This window comes from Saimiri boliviensis, chromosome 16, assembly GCF_048565385.1.
Source record: "Saimiri boliviensis isolate mSaiBol1 chromosome 16, mSaiBol1.pri, whole genome shotgun sequence".
Lineage (NCBI taxonomy): Eukaryota > Metazoa > Chordata > Mammalia > Primates > Cebidae > Saimiri > Saimiri boliviensis.
Window position 1 is genome coordinate 78244329 of NC_133464.1, and position 21298 is coordinate 78265626.

Genomic DNA, 21298 nt, shown 5'->3' on the forward strand with positions numbered 1-21298 from the left:
TTAATTACCACTTCAATCTCTTTCCTTTTCCTTGGCAGACATTTATGAAAATGTCTTAAGATAGAAAAATCACAAAAGACCCATATTGTTTTCTACCTTTCCTCAGGAAAAAAAAAAACAAAAACCAAAAAACAACACATCAGAGCTATAATAGCCTTAGAGTATATTAAAACAAAAATTGGTGAGTGTAGTGGCTTACACCTTGTAATCTCAGCACACTGGGTGGCCAAGGCAGGAGGATTACTTGTGTTACCTCTGACAATTGCTACCCGCCTTTAGGAACCTAAAATCAATTTCTATGATGTTCACGACCAGCCTGACCAGTATAGTGAAGCACTGTCTCTACAAAAAATAAAATGAAATAAATTAGCTGGGAGCAGTGCTATACACCTGTAGTCTAAGCCACTCAGGAGGCTAAGGCAGGAGGCTCATTGGAGCCCAGGAATTTGAGGCTGCAGTGAGCTATGATCATGCCACTGCATACCAGCCTCGATGACAGAGTGAGATCCCTTCCTCTCAAGAAAAAAAAAAAAAAAAAAAAGAAACGGTTTGCTGCAGATGTTAAAAAAAAAAAATGTAACCAGTGAAACGCTGTAGAAACACATCAGAAGATTGGCCATTTCTATTCTGATCATCTTGTTTCACCTGTGGAGGGCGTGGCCACTCAATGGTTAAATGACCAGCCTCAACTCTTTGGACTCTTCATCTACCACTCTTCTCAACTTTTCAGTCTAATCCTTTTCTTTAAAAACTTTCTGACTGAAGAAGATTTGAATTTCACTGTCATTGAAAATAAAAACTGAACACTGAATGCTGGCTTCCAGCTTTGAGACTGGGAAGCAAGTTGAGGAGGAGAATCTACATGCTTCTCTTACATTCTTTCTCCAATTGGTTTCTCTCCTTCCTATTCTCAGAGGAGCTTAGATGCTGCCTTACTGATTTGGCCCAAGAGTCTGAGTCCTTCCAATAGGTGCTACTGCCTAAGCCAGGTGTCCCCAAACTACGGGCCCCCTGAGGCCCCCATCCGGCCCCCCGCCGCACTTCAGGAAGGGGCACCTCTTTCATTGGTGGTCAGTATGTGGCAGCCCTCCAACGGTCTGAGGGACAGTGAACTGGCCCCCTGTGTAAAAAGTCTGGGGACGCCTGGCCTAAGCAATAACACCTATTGTCAATGTGGGGTTTCTAAAAATTACTGATTACCTGAGCACCCCCAACCCCCGCCCCAATCCCTGAGATTATAATTTAAATGCCCCTAGCATTGACATTTACTTTTAAATTCCCTTGGTGCTTTTTTAATGCACAATTGAGGTTTAAAAATGCTAGATTTGTCTATGGGGAAAAGTACTAGAAAAGGACTAATGATATGCCCCCGAAATATTCTCCTGGTTCTTTCTGAGAACTGCACCCACTCTCAAGAGGCGAAACACTAGCCTACATATTTATATGGAACAGCGCTGCCCAACGATAACTTACCCAGTGGTAGATGCCTAAGTCAAACTACTCAGATTCTCTTCCAAGAATATGATCGTCCAAGGTAATAAAATGGTATTATATTTCCTTGTGATGTGAATATTTCTACATGGTAGATGAGTATAATACAAGTAAGTTATACCAATTACTTACCTAATGTGCATCTAAGCTGGGGCTGAAGTCTACTAAAAATTTCATCTCTAACTTCATTCAGACAGGTCTCTATCTCTGCAAATATTTCTGAGGTAAGTTTTTTACAATCTCCATCTAAGAAAATACAGAGAACATTATCAATACCTCATCAATGTATATCTTCCCACCGAATACTGAGAAATTCCCAAGAATGAAAGCTGAGTCAGTAAGTTTTGCAAACAAAAGGCACAAAAAGACACAAAAGGCAAAACACAACATTTCCTTAATAATTTCTCTGTACTATACTACATATTCCCTTACTGTATGTTATCAGCACAATATCATTAGTACTTACTGAATGGGTAAAATCTCAATCAAAGTGTTTCTTGCCCAAATAATCACAGGTCATAGCAAATAACTAACCTTCAGGTATATGTCTATCTATAAAATAGCTAAAGAAGTTACCTCTTTATGTGCAATTATCACTTATACTACAAATGATGTCTAGTCATTTACTGCATTCTGTGTAACTTTTATTGACCTTAGCCAGATCATAGGAACTGGTAATATATTTTTTTTTTGAGACAGAGTCTTGCTCTTGTCCCCCAGGCTGGAGTGCAATGGCGCGATCTTGGCTCACTGCAACCTCCAACTCCTGGCTTCAAGCAATTCTCCTGCCTCAGCCTCCTGAGTAGCTGAGACCACAGTTGCCCACCATCACGCCTGGCCAATTTTTTTATTTTTAGCAGAGATGGGGTTTCACCATGTTGTTCAGGCTAGTCTCAAACTCCTGACCTCACGTGAACAGCCCGCCTCAGCCTCCCAAAGTGCTGGGATCATAGATGTGAGCCACCATGCCCGGCCAGGGACAGATAAATTTATAGGGAGTTTTAATAAAGTTCCAATTATTTCCCAAACTAATATCTCGTGTATTTCCCTTCTGTGTCATTTTTGAGGGGTCTGAAGGGGTCTTCAGTGGCATCATAGTGTTTATTCAGTTCCATATCCTGCTCTGTCCACACAAATTTGCTTCATTGAAAACTCTGACCAGCCTGGGCAACACAGTGAAACCCCATCTCTTAAAAAAAAAAAAAAAAAAAAAAAAAAAAAAAAAGCTGGGTATGGTGGTATACGCCTGCAGTCCCAGTTACTCAGGAGGTGGGAGCATCGTTTGAGCCCAGGAGGGTTGGGGTTCTCCAAACTGTAGTAAGCCATGATCGCGCTACTGCACTCCACCCTCTCTCAACCTCCTGAGTGGTGGGGCTTACAGGCGCATGCCACTATGTTCAGCTGAAACGTTGCTTTAGTAATCATTCTCCTATTGCTAGACCTTTGTTTCTTTTTTCGCTATTATAAATACTATTGTGATAAACACCTTTGGGCACATATCTATGTTTCTGATCACTTCTTTATGGTAAAAATCATCTTCAAAATGGAATTACTGTGACAAGAAACTATCCAAGTTAATAAGAAAATTATTTTGAAGAAAAGATTCCACATGCATCGGACTCTACTTACTCTTAAGCTACAAACAGATCTTTTCACTCACATCTCTTATAAATAATTCATACAGCCTGATCACACTCTGCTTATATGTCTCCCTAATGAAAATATCTAGATTCTCCTGTAATATGAAATAAGCATTAACCGGAATTTTTGTTATTTGACCATGCCAAAAAAAGCAAACTTACATTGCAAAGTAATACAGCTCAAACAAATATAATTAACAACCAGATTATAAAAACTGAAATTATTCTGTAAAAAATTAGTAACAGATACAAACATAAAGTTAATTCTAATACTGAACTGCTGCTCTTCTGTAACAAACAACTGAACTGTAACCTATTTAACACTGGGGTTCCTGTAATTAGAGAAAGCAGAAATAGAAGAAGAGTCAAAGGCAAAAATGCCTGTGAGAAACTGAACTTGAAAATTTCAAAAAACTGTAGCTGACATAAAAAAAAATTCAGTCTCAGAGAAACTAAAATATTTCTTACTTAACAAAAACCACAACTTCTTGAATGTTCCAAAAACGTGGTTAGAAAGCTCTGAGGTATTTTTTTCTACATAATGAAAATGGAGTTATATATTGGTACAACCATTCTGGAAAACTATATTCAGCAAAGACCTCTAATATTCACATTTTAATATCTCTCCTAGGATTCTAGTCGGTAACAAATTCAAAAGACAAATGGATATTTGTCCTGGTATTAATTCCGAACAGCAAAAACTAGTACAAGCCTGAATGATTAACAGCAGGGAAACAATGTATAAGATGCATATAAAAGATTGTATGACCAAACTCACAATTCTTAGTACATTAATGAATAGGAAAATACCTAAAATGTCAAGCGAAGAAAGCTTGGTATTATGTCACATCTGTCCAAAAAATATATATGCCCAAGGAAGATCAGAAAAAAGATGTATCAAGACACTTCAAATGAAGCTGAATAAAAGTCAGGATTCTTGCCCTACAAGGTAGCAAGGCTTAAAAAACCATAATAATTTACGAAGTATGGGTGCTGAGTTAGACAAAGTAACCAAGAGAATAAAACTCAGAATTAAGGAATGGCTACACACATAACTGAAATGTTGATATGCTGGTAGCATGGCAGATCAACTGAGAAAATAAAGTGGAGCTACAAAAACTGGCTACACAAATGGGAAAAAGATGGATCCTTACCTCACACCACACATAAATATGAATTCCAACTGACTGAAGAATTTCAATGTCAAAAGCAAAACTGTGTAACTTTTCGGTGAAAATATAGGTAAATGATTTTCTGACCTTGGGAACAGCAGTAATTTCTTTAAAAAGCCACACACATTACTAGCTCCAAATGGAACGTAAAGACTTCCCTATAAATCAAGATAGCTTTTAAAAAATAAAAACACAAGGTGCAAATTGGGAGCAGATTCAGGAACACATCTGACATAACTCTAGCAACAAGGATACAAGGAACAAACTCATACAAATCAATTAAAATGTGACAATCAACGGAACAAATAGGGCTAAGACAAAAAAAGCTATTTCATAGAAGAGGGAATAAATATGACCAATATATACGCACAGAGCCGACAACCTCTTCAAAATGTGGAAACGGCGAATCAAGATCACAGACCATTTTACACCACTCAAATAGCAAAAATCTCAAAGTGTGAAAATAAGCCAAGGAGAATATATGGATCAGGAAGAGCTCTTACATATGCTGTTAATGGGAGAATTAATTGGTAACACCACTTTGGAAAACAATTGTCATTACCCTGTAAATTTGGACCCAGAGTCTGGGAGACAAAACTCAACATTAATATTTTTAAGAATTAAAGACAAACAGGCTACAATGCTGGCTCATGTCTGTAATCCCAACACCTTGGGAGGCCAAGATAGGAAGAGTGCTTGAGTCTAGGAAGTGGAGTCCACGATTTTCCATTCCTTTGGTATACAGAAGGGAAACTCCTATACTGTCTCCCAAAAGGGCACAGCAGATGCATTTATAATAGAAAAAACTGTCCACTGACAGGTAGATAAATATACTGTTACATTTACAAAATGGAAGTATTATATAGCAATGAAAATCAATGAGCCACAACTACAAACAGCCTCATAAATTTTTACAAAGAGAAAAAAAGGTCCCAGAAGACCTGCTGTATGACCCCCTTGTTTAAAGTTCAAAACAAACTAAATTAGGCAATACAGTGGTCTCTCCTCATCTCTGGTTTTGCTTCCTGTGGTTTCAGTTACCTGAAGTTAACCATGGTCTGAAAATATTAAATGGAAAGTTCCAGAAACAATTTCTCAGCTTTAAATTTCATGCCATTCTGAGCAGCATCATGAACTCTTATAGTCGTGCTGTGTTCCACTGGCAACATGACTCTTCCCTTCATCCAGTGTATCCATGTTGCCTACACTCCCCGCCCATAGTTCACTTGGTAGCCATCTTGATGATGAGATCTGTTGCTATGGTATTGCAATGCTTGTGTTCAAGGAACCCTTATGTGACTTAATAATGGCCCCAAAGCACAAGAGTAGTGATGCTGGCAATGCAGATATGCCAAAGAGAAGCTGTAAAATGCTTCTTTAAGTAGAAAGTCAAAGTTCTCAAAGAAAAAAAATCATATGCTGAGATTGCTGAGATCTAAGAACAAATCTCTTATCCATGAAACTGTGAAGAAGGAAAAAGAAATTTGTGCTAATTTTGCTGTCGCCTCTCAACTGCTAAAGTTATGGCCACAGTACCTGATAAGTGTTAAGATGGAAAAAGCACTGAATTTGTGGGTGGAAAACACGATCAGAAACAAATGTTCCAATTGACAGCAACATGTTGAGCCACATTTAATTTACTTTTTTTTTTTTTTTTTTGAGATAGAATCTCACTCTGTCACCCAGGCAGGCTGGAATGCAGTGGTGTGATCCCAGGTTCAAATGATTATTCAACCTCCACCTCCCAGTTTCAAGTGATTCTCTTGCCTCAGCCTCCCAAACTAGGTGGGACTATAGCCGTGTGCCACCACACCCAGCTCAATTTTGTATTTTTTAGTAGAGATAGAGTTTCACCATGTTGGCCAGGCTGGTCTTGAACTCCTGACCTCAGGATATCCACCTGCCTCAGCTTCCTAAAGTGCTGGGATTACAGGTGTGAGTCACTGCACCTGGCCCACATTTAATTGACTCTGAATTAAACTTGACCATAATTATGTATATATGGGGAAAAGCACAGTATATACAGGGTTCAGTACTATCCATCCCCCATTATCTGAGAGGGATAACTTCCAAGACCAGCGGATGCCTGAAACCTTGGATGGTAACTAACCACTTTACATATTATGTTTTTTCCTATATCTATATACCTATCATCAAGTTTTATATACAGGCATAGTAAAATTAACAACAACTAATAATAAAATAGAACAATTATAATAATATGCTGTAATGCAAGTTACGTAAATGTGGTCTCTCCCTCTCTCAAAATATATTACTGTACTATAATTACCTACTTTTAGACCTTGGGTTAAATGAAACCAAGAAAAGTAAAACTGTGATAAAGGAGTGTTTAGATATACACATGTAAGAAAAGCTAAGAATTAAAGACAGAATGATAAAACACATTCCAGATAATGATTACTTATGGGAGGAGGTAGAGGATGGGATGGGAGGAACACATAGGTAAATGTAAGTTATTGGGAATGTTTTAATTCTTCATATGTTGGGAGGTGGGTCTATAAGTATCCTACTTTACAGAAAATAAAATGAAAAAGATATCCCTTATTGTGACAAGAGCTCTTAGGAGGTTGTGGGATTATGGGTGATTTTTATTCACTTCTTCATCTGCTTTTCAGTAGTTCAAACACTTAAAACTAACCACTATTACCCTGACAGGCTAAGACAGACACAATCACAGTTTTGGTTTTGAAAAAGACTGCCTTTTGGGCAGTGAGGATAATGTAACTGGTATTATCTCAAGCTTCATGATACTGTTCCTGGGCTCCTTGCTGCCAGGCCTCCAGAAACAGAAGCAATGGATGACGTCTTTCCCACATGCTGGGAGACAAAACTCAACATTAATATTTTTAAGAATTAAAGACAAAACAGGCTGCAATGGTGGCTTATGCCTGTAATTCCAGCACTTTGGGAGGCCAAGGTAGAAGGGGGCTTGAGCCTAGGAAACTGAGTCCAGCCTGGGCAAGACAGTGAGGCCCCTTCTTACCATCTTAGCTGGGTATGGTGGTGTGTGCCTGTGGTTCCAGCTACCTGGGAGACTGAGGTGGGAGGCTCACTTGACCTGTGGAAGCCACGGCTGCAAGGAGATGTGATCACGCCACTGCACTCCAGCCTGCGTGACAGAGTGAGACTCTGTCTCTAAATAAGTAAGTAAATAAAAATAAAATTTTAGTACCAACCTTTAACGTCACTCAATTGATTGGTATATAGAAGTCTATTTGCTTGATTATATTTTGTAAACAACAGCCAGAACACAGATTCCTCCTTCGAACAGAGTCCAGTCACGGTGTTCTTTAACTCTTCCAAGTGCACCAAAGCTGACAGGATACAGTCCAACCAACAGAGAGCATAAGCATTTTTCCACTGGACACACAGAGTCTGGGGAAATGATGTACATTTCCTCTCCAACGGCGTTTCCAGTTTAGATGTACATCCTTCGCTTTGAAGGGAAGGTCTGCCAGTTCCAGAAACATCCCCCGTAGCAGGATCTTTTGTAGTAGCCATGTCAACAGTATCAGCTTCCAAAATCTCATTTGGCTCCAAGGAATCAGCTGTCCTAATTGGATTCTGTTGACCATTACTACCAGGTAAGTTTGATGAGTTTTCATCATATACTTCTCCATTATGTTTGCTGTTCAAAATTTGTTCATTATCAGTAACAATACAATTTCTAGTCTTTTTGGAATTTGCTAAAAGAAGTGAATCTTTATAGCTGCTTTCCAGGTTCTTCCTTTTTTGAGGCTTATGTGGAGTGTGACATTCTTCTGAATCAGGAGAAATTAGGTTATTAAGTGATTTAGAGCCCAAAGGATAAATGCACTGGAAAGTAAAAATAAAATGGTAAAAACCACAGAAATTCAAGTAACTTCATGTATTATAATTTTCATTATCATAAAAAATATGTATGGAATTTTAGCATTAATTTCAAGATAGGTTATATTTATACACGTAAATTTGAAAAAATTAGAGACAACTACTAAATCAAAAATGTAGCCTCCAAAAGAATCATTTTTTTTTTTCAGGTTAATCTGAACAATCAAGGGTTTAATCTGAGTTACACAAGGGTAAGCGAATAAGGAAAACATATTTTTGCTTCAATAAAAATCTAATGTTAAGTGAATTTAAAATTTCCAACAATGTAAAGAAACACTCTATAATGAATGTTACTCTTTTGGACAGACGCCACACAGCACTACACATTTTCAAAGTATTTTCAAATTAAAAAGACATGGAGCAATTTCTAGGTTTCCTATATTTTGAAATTGAATATGCATCTCAGAGCACTGCTGTTTTACATCCTTATTGGGTTTCGATCAAGTCCAACTGGCTGAATTTTAATGACTTCATCACATCTTACTGTGCATTAACACAATTTCAGCCAAATAACAACAATGCAAACAAATCACTAAAAGAATCACTGGATCTTTCCTAAGTTTAAAAACTACCAGAATATTTTAAGTAACAAATACAAGAACCCTCTACATTAAAGGTTTGCTTTTAAAACCTGCCTTCTGGCCGGGCGCGGTGGCTCAAGCCTGTAATCCCAGCACTTTGGGAGGCCGAGGCGGGTGGATCACGAGGTCAAGAGATCGAGACCAGCCTGGTCAACATGGTGAAACCCCGTCTCTACTAAAAATACAAAAAAAAAAATTAGCTGGGCATGGTGGCATGTGCCTGTAATCCCAGCTACTCAGGAGGCTGAGGCAGGAGAATTGCCTGAACCCAGGAGGCGGAGGTTGCGGTGAGCCGAGATCGTGCCATTGCACTCCAGCCTGGGTTAACAAGAGCGAAACTCCATCTCAAAAAAAAAAAAAAAAAAAAAAAAAAAAACCTGCCTTCTTTTTCAAGTGGGCATGGCAGTACACTCCTGTATTCCTGCTACTTGGGAGGTGGAGGTGGGAGGATTGCTCAAGCCCAGGAGTTGGAGGCTGCCATGAGCTATGATTGCCCCACTCTATTGCTCTAGCCTGTGCAATAGAGCAAGACCCAGTCTCTAAAATAATGATAACAATAAAAAGTTAATTAATGCCTTCTTTTATACAAGTATAGTAGATTACTATCTTGGTGGCCCTCCTGTGAACTAGAGAACCACACCTCTTGGTAATTCATGCCCTCCTGTACCCAGGCCCTGCACTGTACAGAGTTGGCTTGGCCATGTGACTAGCTTTGCCGGAACATCAGCACGCATGATACACAGAGAGGCCTGATAAGCACTGGCTCAAGACGACAAGCAATTCTTCTGGAACACCCCTTCTTAGTTCCAGGTTCCAGCTGGCATCATGGAGAGAACCTCATGGGAAACAACTGAGACCCCTGGCTGACTACTTGAGCTCAACTGCCAGCCAGCAGCTAGTACCACTGCCAGCCATGTGGACATCTCAGTTGTCCCAGCTGACATGGTATGATATGTAAGAATTCCCTTGTCGACTCACATAATCATGTGAAATAATAAATGAAGCCATTAAAATTTTTTTCGAGACAGGGTCTGGCTCTGTCATCCAGGCTGGAGTGTAGTGGCACAATCACAGCTCACTGCAACCTCCGTCTCCTGGGCTCAAGTGATCCTACAACCTTAGCCTCCCAAGTAGCTGGGACTACAGGCACCTGCCACAGTATTTCTATAGAGACAAGGTTTCACCATGTTGCCCAGGCTGCTCTCAAACTCCTGGGTTCAAGCAATCTGCCAACCTTGGCCTCCCAACATGATGGAGTTCTAGATGTGAGCTACCATGCCCAGCCGCCATTCAAATTTTTGAGCAACTAAGTTTTAAGGTGATTCATTTCACACCAACAGGTAACTGAAATGCACTAAATCCCCTCAGAGAGCCTTTTCTACTACACTATTGAACAGTACACTCATAATACTGCACTTACTATGAAATTTTTTAGCATAAATGGACAAGTTCTAGATTCTTCTGACTTTCCAACTAGCTGCAGTCATCATCAGCTAACAACCTGCCAACATTACGCTTTGAAATTACTTCCTAAGTCCTACCATATGTCAGAAAACTGAGAATGCTTTAAAAATAGCATTTACGTATTCAAAGCATCATAAATAGGTACGTATCCAAAAAAATTGAAAACAGAATCTTGAAGAGATGTCTGTACACCCACGTTCATTGCAGCATCATTCCCAATACCCAATAAGTGAAAGCAACTCAAACATCTGCAGATAGGTGAATGGATAGAAGCACAGGAACAGAAAGCCAAACACTGCATGCTCTTACTAATAAGTGGGAGTTGAACAATGAGAATACATGGACACAGGGAGGGGAATATCACACACAGGGGCTGTCGTGGGGTGGGGGCTTAGGGGAGGGATAGCATTAGGAGAAAAACCTAATGTAGATGACAGGTTGATGGGTGCAGCAAACCACAATGGTATGTATATACCTCTGTAACAAACCTGCACATTCTACACATGTATCCCAGAACTTAAAGTATAATAAAAAATAAAAATAAAAATAAACTGGAGATTAAGACTTCAAAAAAAAAAAAGTCAGGAACTCCTATCACATGCAAGGATGAACCTTGAGTACATTATGCCAAGTGAAATAAGCTAGCCACAAGAAAGGCAAATACTGTATGATTCTGTTTATATGAGGTACTTGGATTCATAGAAACAGAAACTAGAGGCCGGGTGCGGTGGCTCACGCCTGTAATCCCAGCACTTTGGGAGGCTGGGGTGGGTGGATCACAAGGTCAGGAGTTCGAAACCAGCCTGGCCAGCATGGTGAAACCTGCTAAAAATACCAAAATAAAAATTAGCTAGGCATGGCGGCACACCCCTGTAGTTCCAGCTACTCGGGAGGCTGAGGCAGCGGAATTGCTTGAACCCTCAGGCAGATTGCAGTGAACCGAGATCGTGCCACTGTACTCCAGCCCGGGCGATAGAGCAAGACTTTGTCTCAAAAGACAAAAAAAGAAGAAAAGAAAAGAAACAGAAATGAGAATGGTTGACAAAAGCTGGAGGAGAGGAAAACGGGAAGTAGTTGTTTAACGGGTACAGAGTTTCAGTTTTTCAAGACGCAAAAAAGTTCCAGAGACCTGTTGCACAAGTGAATGTACTTAATACTCCTGAATTTTATATTTTAAAATGGTTAAGATGATAAATTTTTTTACAATTTTAAAATTAAAACAAATTTTTTGAAGAGAAAAAAAAAAGTCCTGAGACAAACACCCTTGGTGAATCTCAAGCAGTCAAGATCATGGTGTACACATCCTACTTACACCTCTACTTCATTCAAAACAGTAATAAACCTCTGGTTCCAAAGCAATGTACATTAAAAACAAACAAAAAAACCCAGTAAATTAACCATAAGAGGCCCCGGGACTGCAAAACTTAGTGGTTTCCACTCACACTCTTTGCAAGTGTCTTCACTGACTTTTCTTTATATCATCTGTGCTCCCACCAAAGGGCCAATCTGGAATACAGTTTGAGGTCCTTGCTCTGATTTTTCCCTCTTATAAATTAATGATTTCAGATTTTTATCTTTTTCTTTTTTAAAATTGTTGCCTCTTTCCACATGTTCTAAAGATCTCTATCTCTTTATACCTGACTCCTTTCTATTTACAATGAACACATATGATTTTTACAACTAGAATAAAGCTTTTAAGCTGTCTTTTAAAAATTCATAAAAATATACCCAAACCATTAGTATTTTAGCTCAGCACAACCATCTAGTATCATTTAAAATCCAATGCTGAAAAAAACCTAATCCTGTCTCTGTCACTGAGTTTTGGAGCAGCTTACGTAAACTCCTGTATTTATTCTTGTAAAATAGGAATAAGGAAAACATATCATGTCTTCTTATATTTGGATAAGTAATTATCAACAAGGTATGGCCAAAGACAAATTATAATAACAATGTATTCATTTTACAAATGAAGAAAACAACAAAAAAAAGTTTTCTTTGATTATTTAACACTAATGATTTAAAAACTTCATTACAAATTTCATAGGTTTAAAAAAAAAAAACCTAAATAAATGTTCCAAAGTAAACAATGAATGACAGACTACTCCAAGAAAAAAAAAAAAAGTTAAAACTTCCTACTGGTTAAATACACTTGAGAGTTTCAATCTGGTATAATTTTGGGCCAGTCTTATATTAGTTTTTTTTTTTTTTTAACAAATCAAGGAACATTTTAATGTAAATACTTGACAAAAAGAAGTTTTCCAAACGGTTCTTTGCAATTTATAGCACAGCAGACTCCAAATTTCATAACGAAACTCTTTGGAAACAATTTGATTCAGGGGTCTTATAGAGCAGGGATCAGCAGAGTTTACTGATAAAAGGCTAGATAATAAATATTTAGATTTTGTGAGCTACAGTCTTCCACAACTACCCAACTCTGTTGTATGCAAAAGAAATCATGAACAATACATAAATGATTGAGTATGGCTATGTTCTGGTAAAACTTTATTTATGAACACTGAAATTTAACTTTCATTTAATTTTCATGTATTATGAAAGGGCATTCTTTTGATTTTTTCTGGCATTTTTCTTTTGATGTTTTTCTAACCATTTAAAAAACATAAAAATCATTCCTTGCTTATGCATCATACAAAAAGTCTGCTCACCCCTGGTGTAAACCAATCTACTTCATAAAGTACACTGGACTCTCATTGCTGACTAGATAGAAATTTTAAAAATAATAATAAATTACTCAAGTTCCTTTTTAACATTTCCAAAGTATAAACTTAAAATTCTTGATTATACATTTTTTGCTTTATCACTTAAAAAAGAATACTTCAAGAACAAAAAAATCCATGTAGTACATATAACTTTAACAGCCAAGATCTATCTCCTGAGGACAAGGACTTCTCTATTCTTATGGTCCTTAGTTGAAGAACTCTACTGAAATATCATGTCTTAGTCAAAACAAGAAAAACAGTAATTTTTGCCTGATTCAGTAGAATTTATTGCTACCAAAACTGTCTCTCTCATCTCAAACTCTAATGCCTGATGCATAAATCCTACTGTTTATTCCACCAACCCACAGATGTTAAATGCAAGCCTCAAGCCCGACTGGCCCTGACCTCCTAATCTTCCCCCCAAAACCTTGCTCTTCCAAGTCTTCCCAGGTTAGTAATCGGCAATTCCAGTCTTCTCATTTTTCAAGCCAAAAATCTTGGAATCATCCTTGAGTCCTCTTTCCAATCCCATATCCCAATCTTTCAACAAATCCTGTTGGCTTTACCTTCAAAATATAAATAAACTTCAATCATGTCCCAACACTTCTGCCACCACCCTCTCCCCTGGAATACTGCAACTGCCTTCAACTAGTCCAAAGGGAAGAAAGCTTTTTTTCCCTTTCTACTTATCAATCTAAAAAAAAGGAAAGAGAGAGAAGCTTTTAAAAAGCAAATGGTATTTATTCAGGAATAAAGTATTGCAGTGGGAATACACATGCCATAGTAAACTGTGTGTTCAGTGAGGTAAAGACAGACTAAAGATTTTTAAAGGGAAATGAGGAGGGTTACATACTTGTTTTGAGATAATTATCCTTGGCTACGAGCATCAATAATAAGGATGACACCAGTCCAAGGGCGGACCAGGCAGCTGCTAGGCAGATGTCCTTGCAAAAGTACTTTCTGTGTAAGTCATGATGACCTTTGTGCAAGGTTGTGTTTTTTGCAGAGTCTTTTGACTTATTTTGGTATTGATGCATAAAAACTCTCTCTTCATAGCCTTTCCTGGCTCTATTTTTCTTTTCTTTTCTTGTTTCTTTTTTTAATACAGACAGGGTCTCACATTCTGTCATCCAGGCTGGAGTACAGTGGCACAATCACAGCTCACTGCAGTCTGGCCCTCCTGGGCATGATGGCGTGTGCCTGTAGTCCCCCTCTCAAACTGCTGGGACTACAGATGCACACCACCATGCCCAGCTAATTTAAAAAAAATTTTTTTTGTAGGGACAGGGTCTCACTATGTTGCACAGGCTAGCCTCTAATTCCTGGGATCAAGCAATCCTCCTGCCTCAGCCTCCCAAAGTACCTAGATTACAGTTGTCAGCCACTGTGCCTGGCCAGTCGGGGGATTTTTCATGTTTTTCTTTTTTTAAACACAAGTGACTCTATTTTGATTCTGACAATTTTCACATATTTTATCCTCCCAGCATACTTTTGTGACAAAAGTTGTGGGGGCTTTTTCCCTCTACCAAGCAATTCTCCAGAGGACACCACATGGGTATCCTATAATCCAATTCCATTTGATGCCATCTGCCTAGAGACAGTGTCAGAGCTCCTGTCTCAGCCTTCCAAGTAGCTGGGATTACAGGCACCCACCACCATACCTGGTTAACTTTTGTATTTTTAGTAGAGGTGGGGTTTCACCATGTTGGCCAGCCCGGTCTCAAACTCCTGACCTCAGGTGATCTGCCTGCCTCAGCCTCCCAAAATCCCGGGATTACAAGGGAGAGTCACCACGCCCAGCCAAATCTCGATATTTTTATATCGGCTTGATCTCCAGCCCCTCCACTCCTTTCCTGGAGGCTTGTGGGTGGGGCTAAAAGTTCTAACCCATTAATTCTCTAATCCTGTGCTCTTTCCAGCTACTTGCCCCATCTGAGGCTATCCAGGGCTCCATCCTACGTCACCACATTAGTATGAACTCTGGTGTTAGCAAACAGGCTCATTATGAATAGCAGAACACTCTCATCACTAAGGAAATTCCAAGAGTTTTAGCTCTGTGACGGAAACCAGAGACAAGGACCAAATATAATTCATATTATACCATAACTAATCTCCCTGCTTTAGGTCTTGCCCATTACATATTATTTTCAACAGCACAGCCACAGTAATGCTTTTAACGAAGTCAATTTATGTCATTCCTCTACCAACATCTCTGCCATGGGTCCTGTTTCGCCCAGAGTAAAAGGCAGAAAGCTTACAATGGCCTATAAGACACTACTTAGCCCAGCTCCCCCATTATTTTTCTGCCACCTTCTCTCACTCTGCTGGTTTCACTGCAGTAGCACAAATATGATGGGCAGTCTCCATTCTCTCAGGGCCTTCCTGAATTAGCTCCCCCTGCCTAGAAGGCTGACTGCTCTTCACCTCTTACAGGCGTCTGTGCCAATCTCAACGAGGTGTTCCCCTCACCCTCCTATTGAGAATTGCAAACCTCCTACTTTGGCCTTCCAGTCCCTACTGCTTTATTTCTCTGCACAGCACTTTTTACTCCCTGACACAAAAACACACACTTGTTTGTTGCCTTTCCCACTCTACAACATCACCTCCTTAAGGGCAAGAAATTTTTGTTTTATTCTTGTATCCTAACATTGCATTTGGAACAGTGCCAAATGGTGGCACTCATAAAAAAATTATTGAATGTATGCATAAAGAAATTTGTTTATATTTGTAGACATGCCTGGGATTACTTTACTTCAAATTACATCCAGTGTAAGTATTAACAACCATGTGATTTAGTCTAGAATTTTCTAAACCTCGCTGATCATCAGACTCATCCTCAAATGTTACAGAATTCTGTGCCAACTCTACTGATCAGCATCTGGGGGTGATACTCAAATTTATTAAAAGTACTCAAGGTGATTCTGATGAACTGCTAGTTTTTTGCTGGAATAAACAGATCTGAAATTAGAAGTCTGCATTCCAACTACAGCTCTGCCACTGTAACAGGATCTTGTATTCCTAAACCCTCTGAAATCAATCTATTTTCTTATTCATAAAATACAATACCAATCTTCCAAAGTTCTGAGAATTAAATGTGTGTAAGACAGTCTCATAAACTGTCGAATACAATAAAATGTAGAGTATCACACAATTTAATGAGCTGCTATATAAAAGTTGTACCAGTGGGTACAAATTATTATAATTCTAAAAGATATTTAGAGCTTCTAAAAGGATCTTTTAGAATTTACAAGATTCTATGCTCTATTTAGTTCAGAACATATATATTGGTTTTGGACTAACCAATTTCCAAAATACTCTTCCAGGTACATTAGACATTCATAACTTTTCCCATCAGTTCCAAAGGCAAAGCAAAGAGATGACAGAGTAACAACTATATGATAATGGCTAACAAGGACCTCCACAAGGTTAAAAAAAAAAAAAAAAAAAAAAGAAACAATCTTGAAATGTATTTTCTCCTCTCGCAAGGCAATAAAAACAAACATCTTTATGCAATCAAGGAAAAGTAGGTGGAAAAATAACATATATTTCAAATTGTATACCAGACAGGCTTAGAAACTGAGATGACATATTAAAAATCTAGTCTAAAAAATGAGTAAAATTTTAAAACAATTAAGAAAAAGGTAAAAGGCTAAAACTATATACTATAAAAGATTAATACTTTACCTGCAGATCCTCACATAGAGAGATAGATTCTTGAAAACTAATTCGGTAAGTCTTTAAGGCTTTTAACTTTCCCTTCTCTCTACAAGCAGGGCAATACCCATCAGATGGAACTTTAGCTGGATCATAATTCTAAAAGATAAATAAAGCAAATTAAAATATAGACATTCTTAGAACATATCAAAATATTAAAAGTTAAATGGAAAGGTAACCAGAAAAAAATCATAGTTTTCAATTATAAGTATCCTGGCAAGATATTTTAAACATGGCAAATAAAAGAAATGCATATAAGCCTTTAAATACAGTTATTATTTCAAAAAGAATTATGTTATAGTTTTAAATATTAAATTTTAAGTGTTAAGAATAGCATCAATTTTATTTGCAAGAAAAAAAGTAATATCAACTGCCAGGGAGAACTTACGTTCCATATTTTCAAAGAGCAGTAAATCATAAGGTCTATGTTTTATTTCTATTTTCATATATCAATAAAAGACAGAGAGGTAAAACACATTAAAACAATCTTTCGCCATTACTGTAAGATTTCCGTGGAAGATACAACTTTTTAGAAGTTAATTTGTAACATCAAAACTGAATTTAAGTCTCAAAAATAGAGAAAAAAAAAAACTTTGCACTCAGGCAAAAAATAAGTTCACTAACTTTTCCCAAATACCCCACCATGTGGAGTGAAGATACCCCTATATCAGCCCCTGGTCCAATCACTGGCAAACCATTTCCAATCTTCGGGGAATCCATCATTCCGAGTCATTGGCTAATTTATGTCACTTGAAACATGTCAATATCACTAAGGATTTTTTTCAATGAACCCTGGAAAAAAAAAGTTAACAGACAATTAAATAAAAATTCTATTTACTATAAAAAAGAACCATGCTATTTTATAAGACGTATATCTTAAGAAGATTTTGAGGGCTACATGTCCTAGAATAAACATATTCTAAAAGTATAATCTTGATGTGAAAATGATACCTGTATTTATAAGCCTAGCAAGTTTGAGGACAGAGGGTAGTGACTGGCAACAGGACCAGTTTTCATAGCAGACTCATTTGTGAACAAATTAAATAAAACTTGTAGTAGAGGTAGCTACTATTTAAAGCAAACTATACTGACCAGAATTTGAAAACCTCACTTTTTAGAGTCTATGCACAATTTGAAACAAATATGCCAGCATTATACTGAGAAAGTACTTTAAAAACCACAGATCCATTGTGCCATTATTTGACAGGGACAAAAGAACCAATGAACCATATATTCCATACATTCCTATTGTTTTCAAGTACCGAGAACATTAACACTTCACCAGTTAGGGAAAATACTACAATACTACTTATTAAAAGCTGCTAACAAATTATTTTAAATGATCTAATTTACACCACGTTTAACTTACTTTGTTATTATCAAAACAAAAATATAAACACTGTCCTAGTACAAATTACACATGTGGCCAGCTTTTGAGTGTAGTCCGACGTCATAGAATCACATTTAACAGTCAAAATTATGAGACATTGGTGCTCAGTGTAAGCAAAAATTAATTAAGAGCAGTTTAATTGTGGGCTTACAATTATAGGGAAATCAAATATAGAGGATCTTTAGGGCAGAGGCGAATTACCACTTAGCAGAAATGACGTAAAATAATTCTAGGCATAAGTCTTTCCCAAATCCAAGAATCCATGATTCTATGACAACTATCTCCTGGGAATCGATGGCTCACAATTCACTAAAAACTAATTATGCTATTTTGGTTCAGCTATATAAACTTCACAAACCTTTCAAGCCAAGGAATAATTTCAAAAATAAGATTGCTTTTTTGAAAAACTCAGTATCAGTGAATCTTAATTTCCTATTCCTGAAGAAATAACCGTAAGACAGGGTTTCTCAGCTGCAGCAGGACAGATATCTTTGACCAAATAATTATTTGTGAAGGCTGTCCTATGCACTGAAGGATGTTTAGCAGCATCACTGACCTTTACCTTCTAGATCCAACAGCCAAAAATGTTTCCTGACTTGCCAAATGTCCCCTGGTAGGCAAAATCACCCCTTCTGGTGAGAACTACTGGTGCTTTTTTCTTTCTTTTTAGGCACAGACGACTTACTACCTTTGCCTGGTTCTATTTATACTTTACTTACAAAAGGGAACTAGAGGACAAGTGTGACCACCTGTAATCCCAGCACTTTGGAAGGCCGAGGTGGGGGGATCACACGGTCAGGTGTTCGAGATCTTACTGCTACTAAAAATGCAAAAAATTAGCAGGGCATGGTGACAGGCGCCTGTAATCCCAGCTACTTGGGAGGCTGAGGCAGGAGAATTGCTTGAACCCAGAAGGTGGAAATTGCAGTGAGCCAAGATCATGCCATTGCACTCCAGCCTGGGTGACAGAGCAAGACTCCATCTCAAAAACAACGATAATAACAGCAACAACAACAACAACAGGGAACTCGGTAGCAGTCAAACTTCCATGGTTCCTGCTTTGCAAGCTGTGTACCTGCGGATCTTGGTCCAGAAACTTACCTGTAAAATTGGTTTATTCTAAGAATTAAATGATGTAAAGCACATAAAAAGCTTAGCACCTGACAAATTAAATTAAGCCTACTATTTTGTACTAATTTTATACTTCATTCTGCATATAGAAAAAGCAGTACAACTTGCATCATTCTTCGGTACTCTCAAAAGGGAAACTAGTAGGCTATGTACCTTGAATAAACTGTTTTTGATGAAAATTTCTGTCTACCTGAAGAAACTTAGAAAACCTTTTCAAGTCAAACGGTTTTCTCTTTGTCTCTCTCAATTATAAGAGATAAAGAGCTTCCAAATCTGGTCTCTGAATTCCATCACCCAACATTTCAACGGGAAAAACAGAGAGGTTGGTGGTTGAAATGCTGAATATATAGAATCCCCCAAAAGAAAATTCATTTAATACCAGAGGTTTATTTGTCCATATGGGGGACATTTAAAAAATACCAGAGGTGAGCTCACCAGGTCTTCTTCCAAATACAATTCACTTTGACTTACATACAAAATCTTGGGGTGGATTTTACAACTTAATCTGACCCTAAGTAATTACTCTTTCTCCATTGAAAAGCAATCTCCTCCTCCTTTCCATATCTCACTTAAATGTGGGCGTCTCCATCCTTCCAAACACACAGATTATAAAGTCTGAGTTGTTCCATATTCTTTATTTCCCTCTTCACACGGTAAGTCACAAAACTCTGTGGACAGTTGTTTGGGAAGGTCTCAAAATCCCCACCTCTTTCCATTCCATATCACTGTCAAAATGATGCCCCTATAAGGTAAGTCTGAGCCTGTCAATGATCAGCTTAAAATTCTCTATTTACTCCAGCCTGATTACATCAGAGTCAATCCAAACAGCCCAATATAACCTAAAGATAGTACTATGACCTAAACTCGTACTGTGAAACCAACCCAGCTTTCTAGTTTTATCTTCAACTCTACTTCACCCCCAGCATCTTTCAAGAAACATCCCCTTTTCTTACTTTTATGAGCCACGTATACTCCAGAATCCCTAATGTGAATTATTAGCCCAGCATGAACCCCGTTACAGCACAATGAACGTGTCAAGCTGGCCCTGTGAATCGCAAAAGGTATGCAATTAAACTTCATGCACACTCCTGTGTGCAAAATGGAGAAACCCAGGGAAACAGCTGTTAGAAGAGGGGACCTTATACCCACCCATTTGGGCTTGCCCTCCGAGAGCTAGTAGCTTTCGACGTGAACTGTCAAAAGCGAGGCCAAAGCAACCTGGAAGCCGAGGAACAGGGTCGGCTTTCTGCACCGAGCCCTCTCTGGTACCAAACCCAACTGTCTTGAATCAGAGACGAACAGGACCTAAAGAGATGAGTTTCGACCCAACCTAAGAAGCCTTACTAAGGAGGCGCACAGACCGTTAACCCCGCTCATCTCCACGCTCCTTGGAAAACGAAAACAAACTCTGGTTTCTCTTCAGCGTTCACCTCTCTGCGCCCAAACAGATCTGTGAGTCCAACTCTGTACCTTAACCACGAACCTTTCCCACTTGAACCCCGTCCGAGCCCAGCCCATCCTTTCAGCGCGCCGACTACCCCATAGGTCATCCCAGCTCTGTCCCTTTTCCCTACTTCGAGAGCGGAAAGGAACCTCTCCCTCTTTTCCCGTACCTGCCATGGGCACTCCCCTTCTTCGTACCGGGTCGTTCGGAACTCCCGTTCCAGCTCGATCTCCACACCACCTAGCTGCAACGTTCAACCCACGTTCCCCTCCGACTGCTCCTCCCCCACTCGCGTCTCCACTAGGAAGGCGGCTTCCGGCTTGAGTCCGCGGCAAAAGAGTCCCCCTTCCTGCTGCACGCAGGGCCAGAAAGGACTGGGGCGTGGTGGGGAAAGTGAAGAACGGAGCACTTCCGGTCGCTTTCCGCAGAGGCGTGGCTGCCTGCCCTGCGGCCGCAGACGCAGTTGCGACTGCGGCGACAAGTAGGGGCGGGGCCGGTGACTGCTGAGCCCGCCATGTGTGAGTGGCTGGGTTTGGGGAGGCGACGTTTCTGGAAGCTGCTGGAAAGCGCTGGAGTGGCGGAGGTGGCGCCAGCAGCCAGGGGGTGGGGCGTGATTAAAACTAGTGCGCGGCTGCTGCGGAGGGATTACCCAAGGAAACAGAC

General features: G+C 39.0%; 1 protein-coding gene across 3 annotated transcripts in view; it reads right to left on the reverse strand.

Moving 5' to 3' along the window:
- USPL1 (ubiquitin specific peptidase like 1) overlaps positions 1-20958 on the reverse strand; it is a 38669-nt gene extending 17711 nt beyond the window's left edge. The window contains exons 1-5 of one of the 3 annotated variants that reach the window (XM_074387888.1): positions 20805-20958; positions 17295-17462; positions 16641-16769; positions 7501-8140; positions 1624-1737 (exon numbers count right to left, since the gene is read on the reverse strand). In XM_074387888.1, the coding sequence (XP_074243989.1) occupies positions 1624-1737; positions 7501-8140; positions 16641-16769; positions 17295-17393 (982 nt within the window). In that variant the 5' untranslated portion in view covers positions 17394-17462; positions 20805-20958. Of the gene's footprint in view, positions 1-1623; positions 1738-7500; positions 8141-16640; positions 16770-17294 lie in introns of all 3 variants that reach the window. The other 2 variants (XM_074387889.1, XM_039473261.2) reach the window with 2 other exon arrangements.
- Positions 20959-21298: the final 340 nt, after the last annotated feature.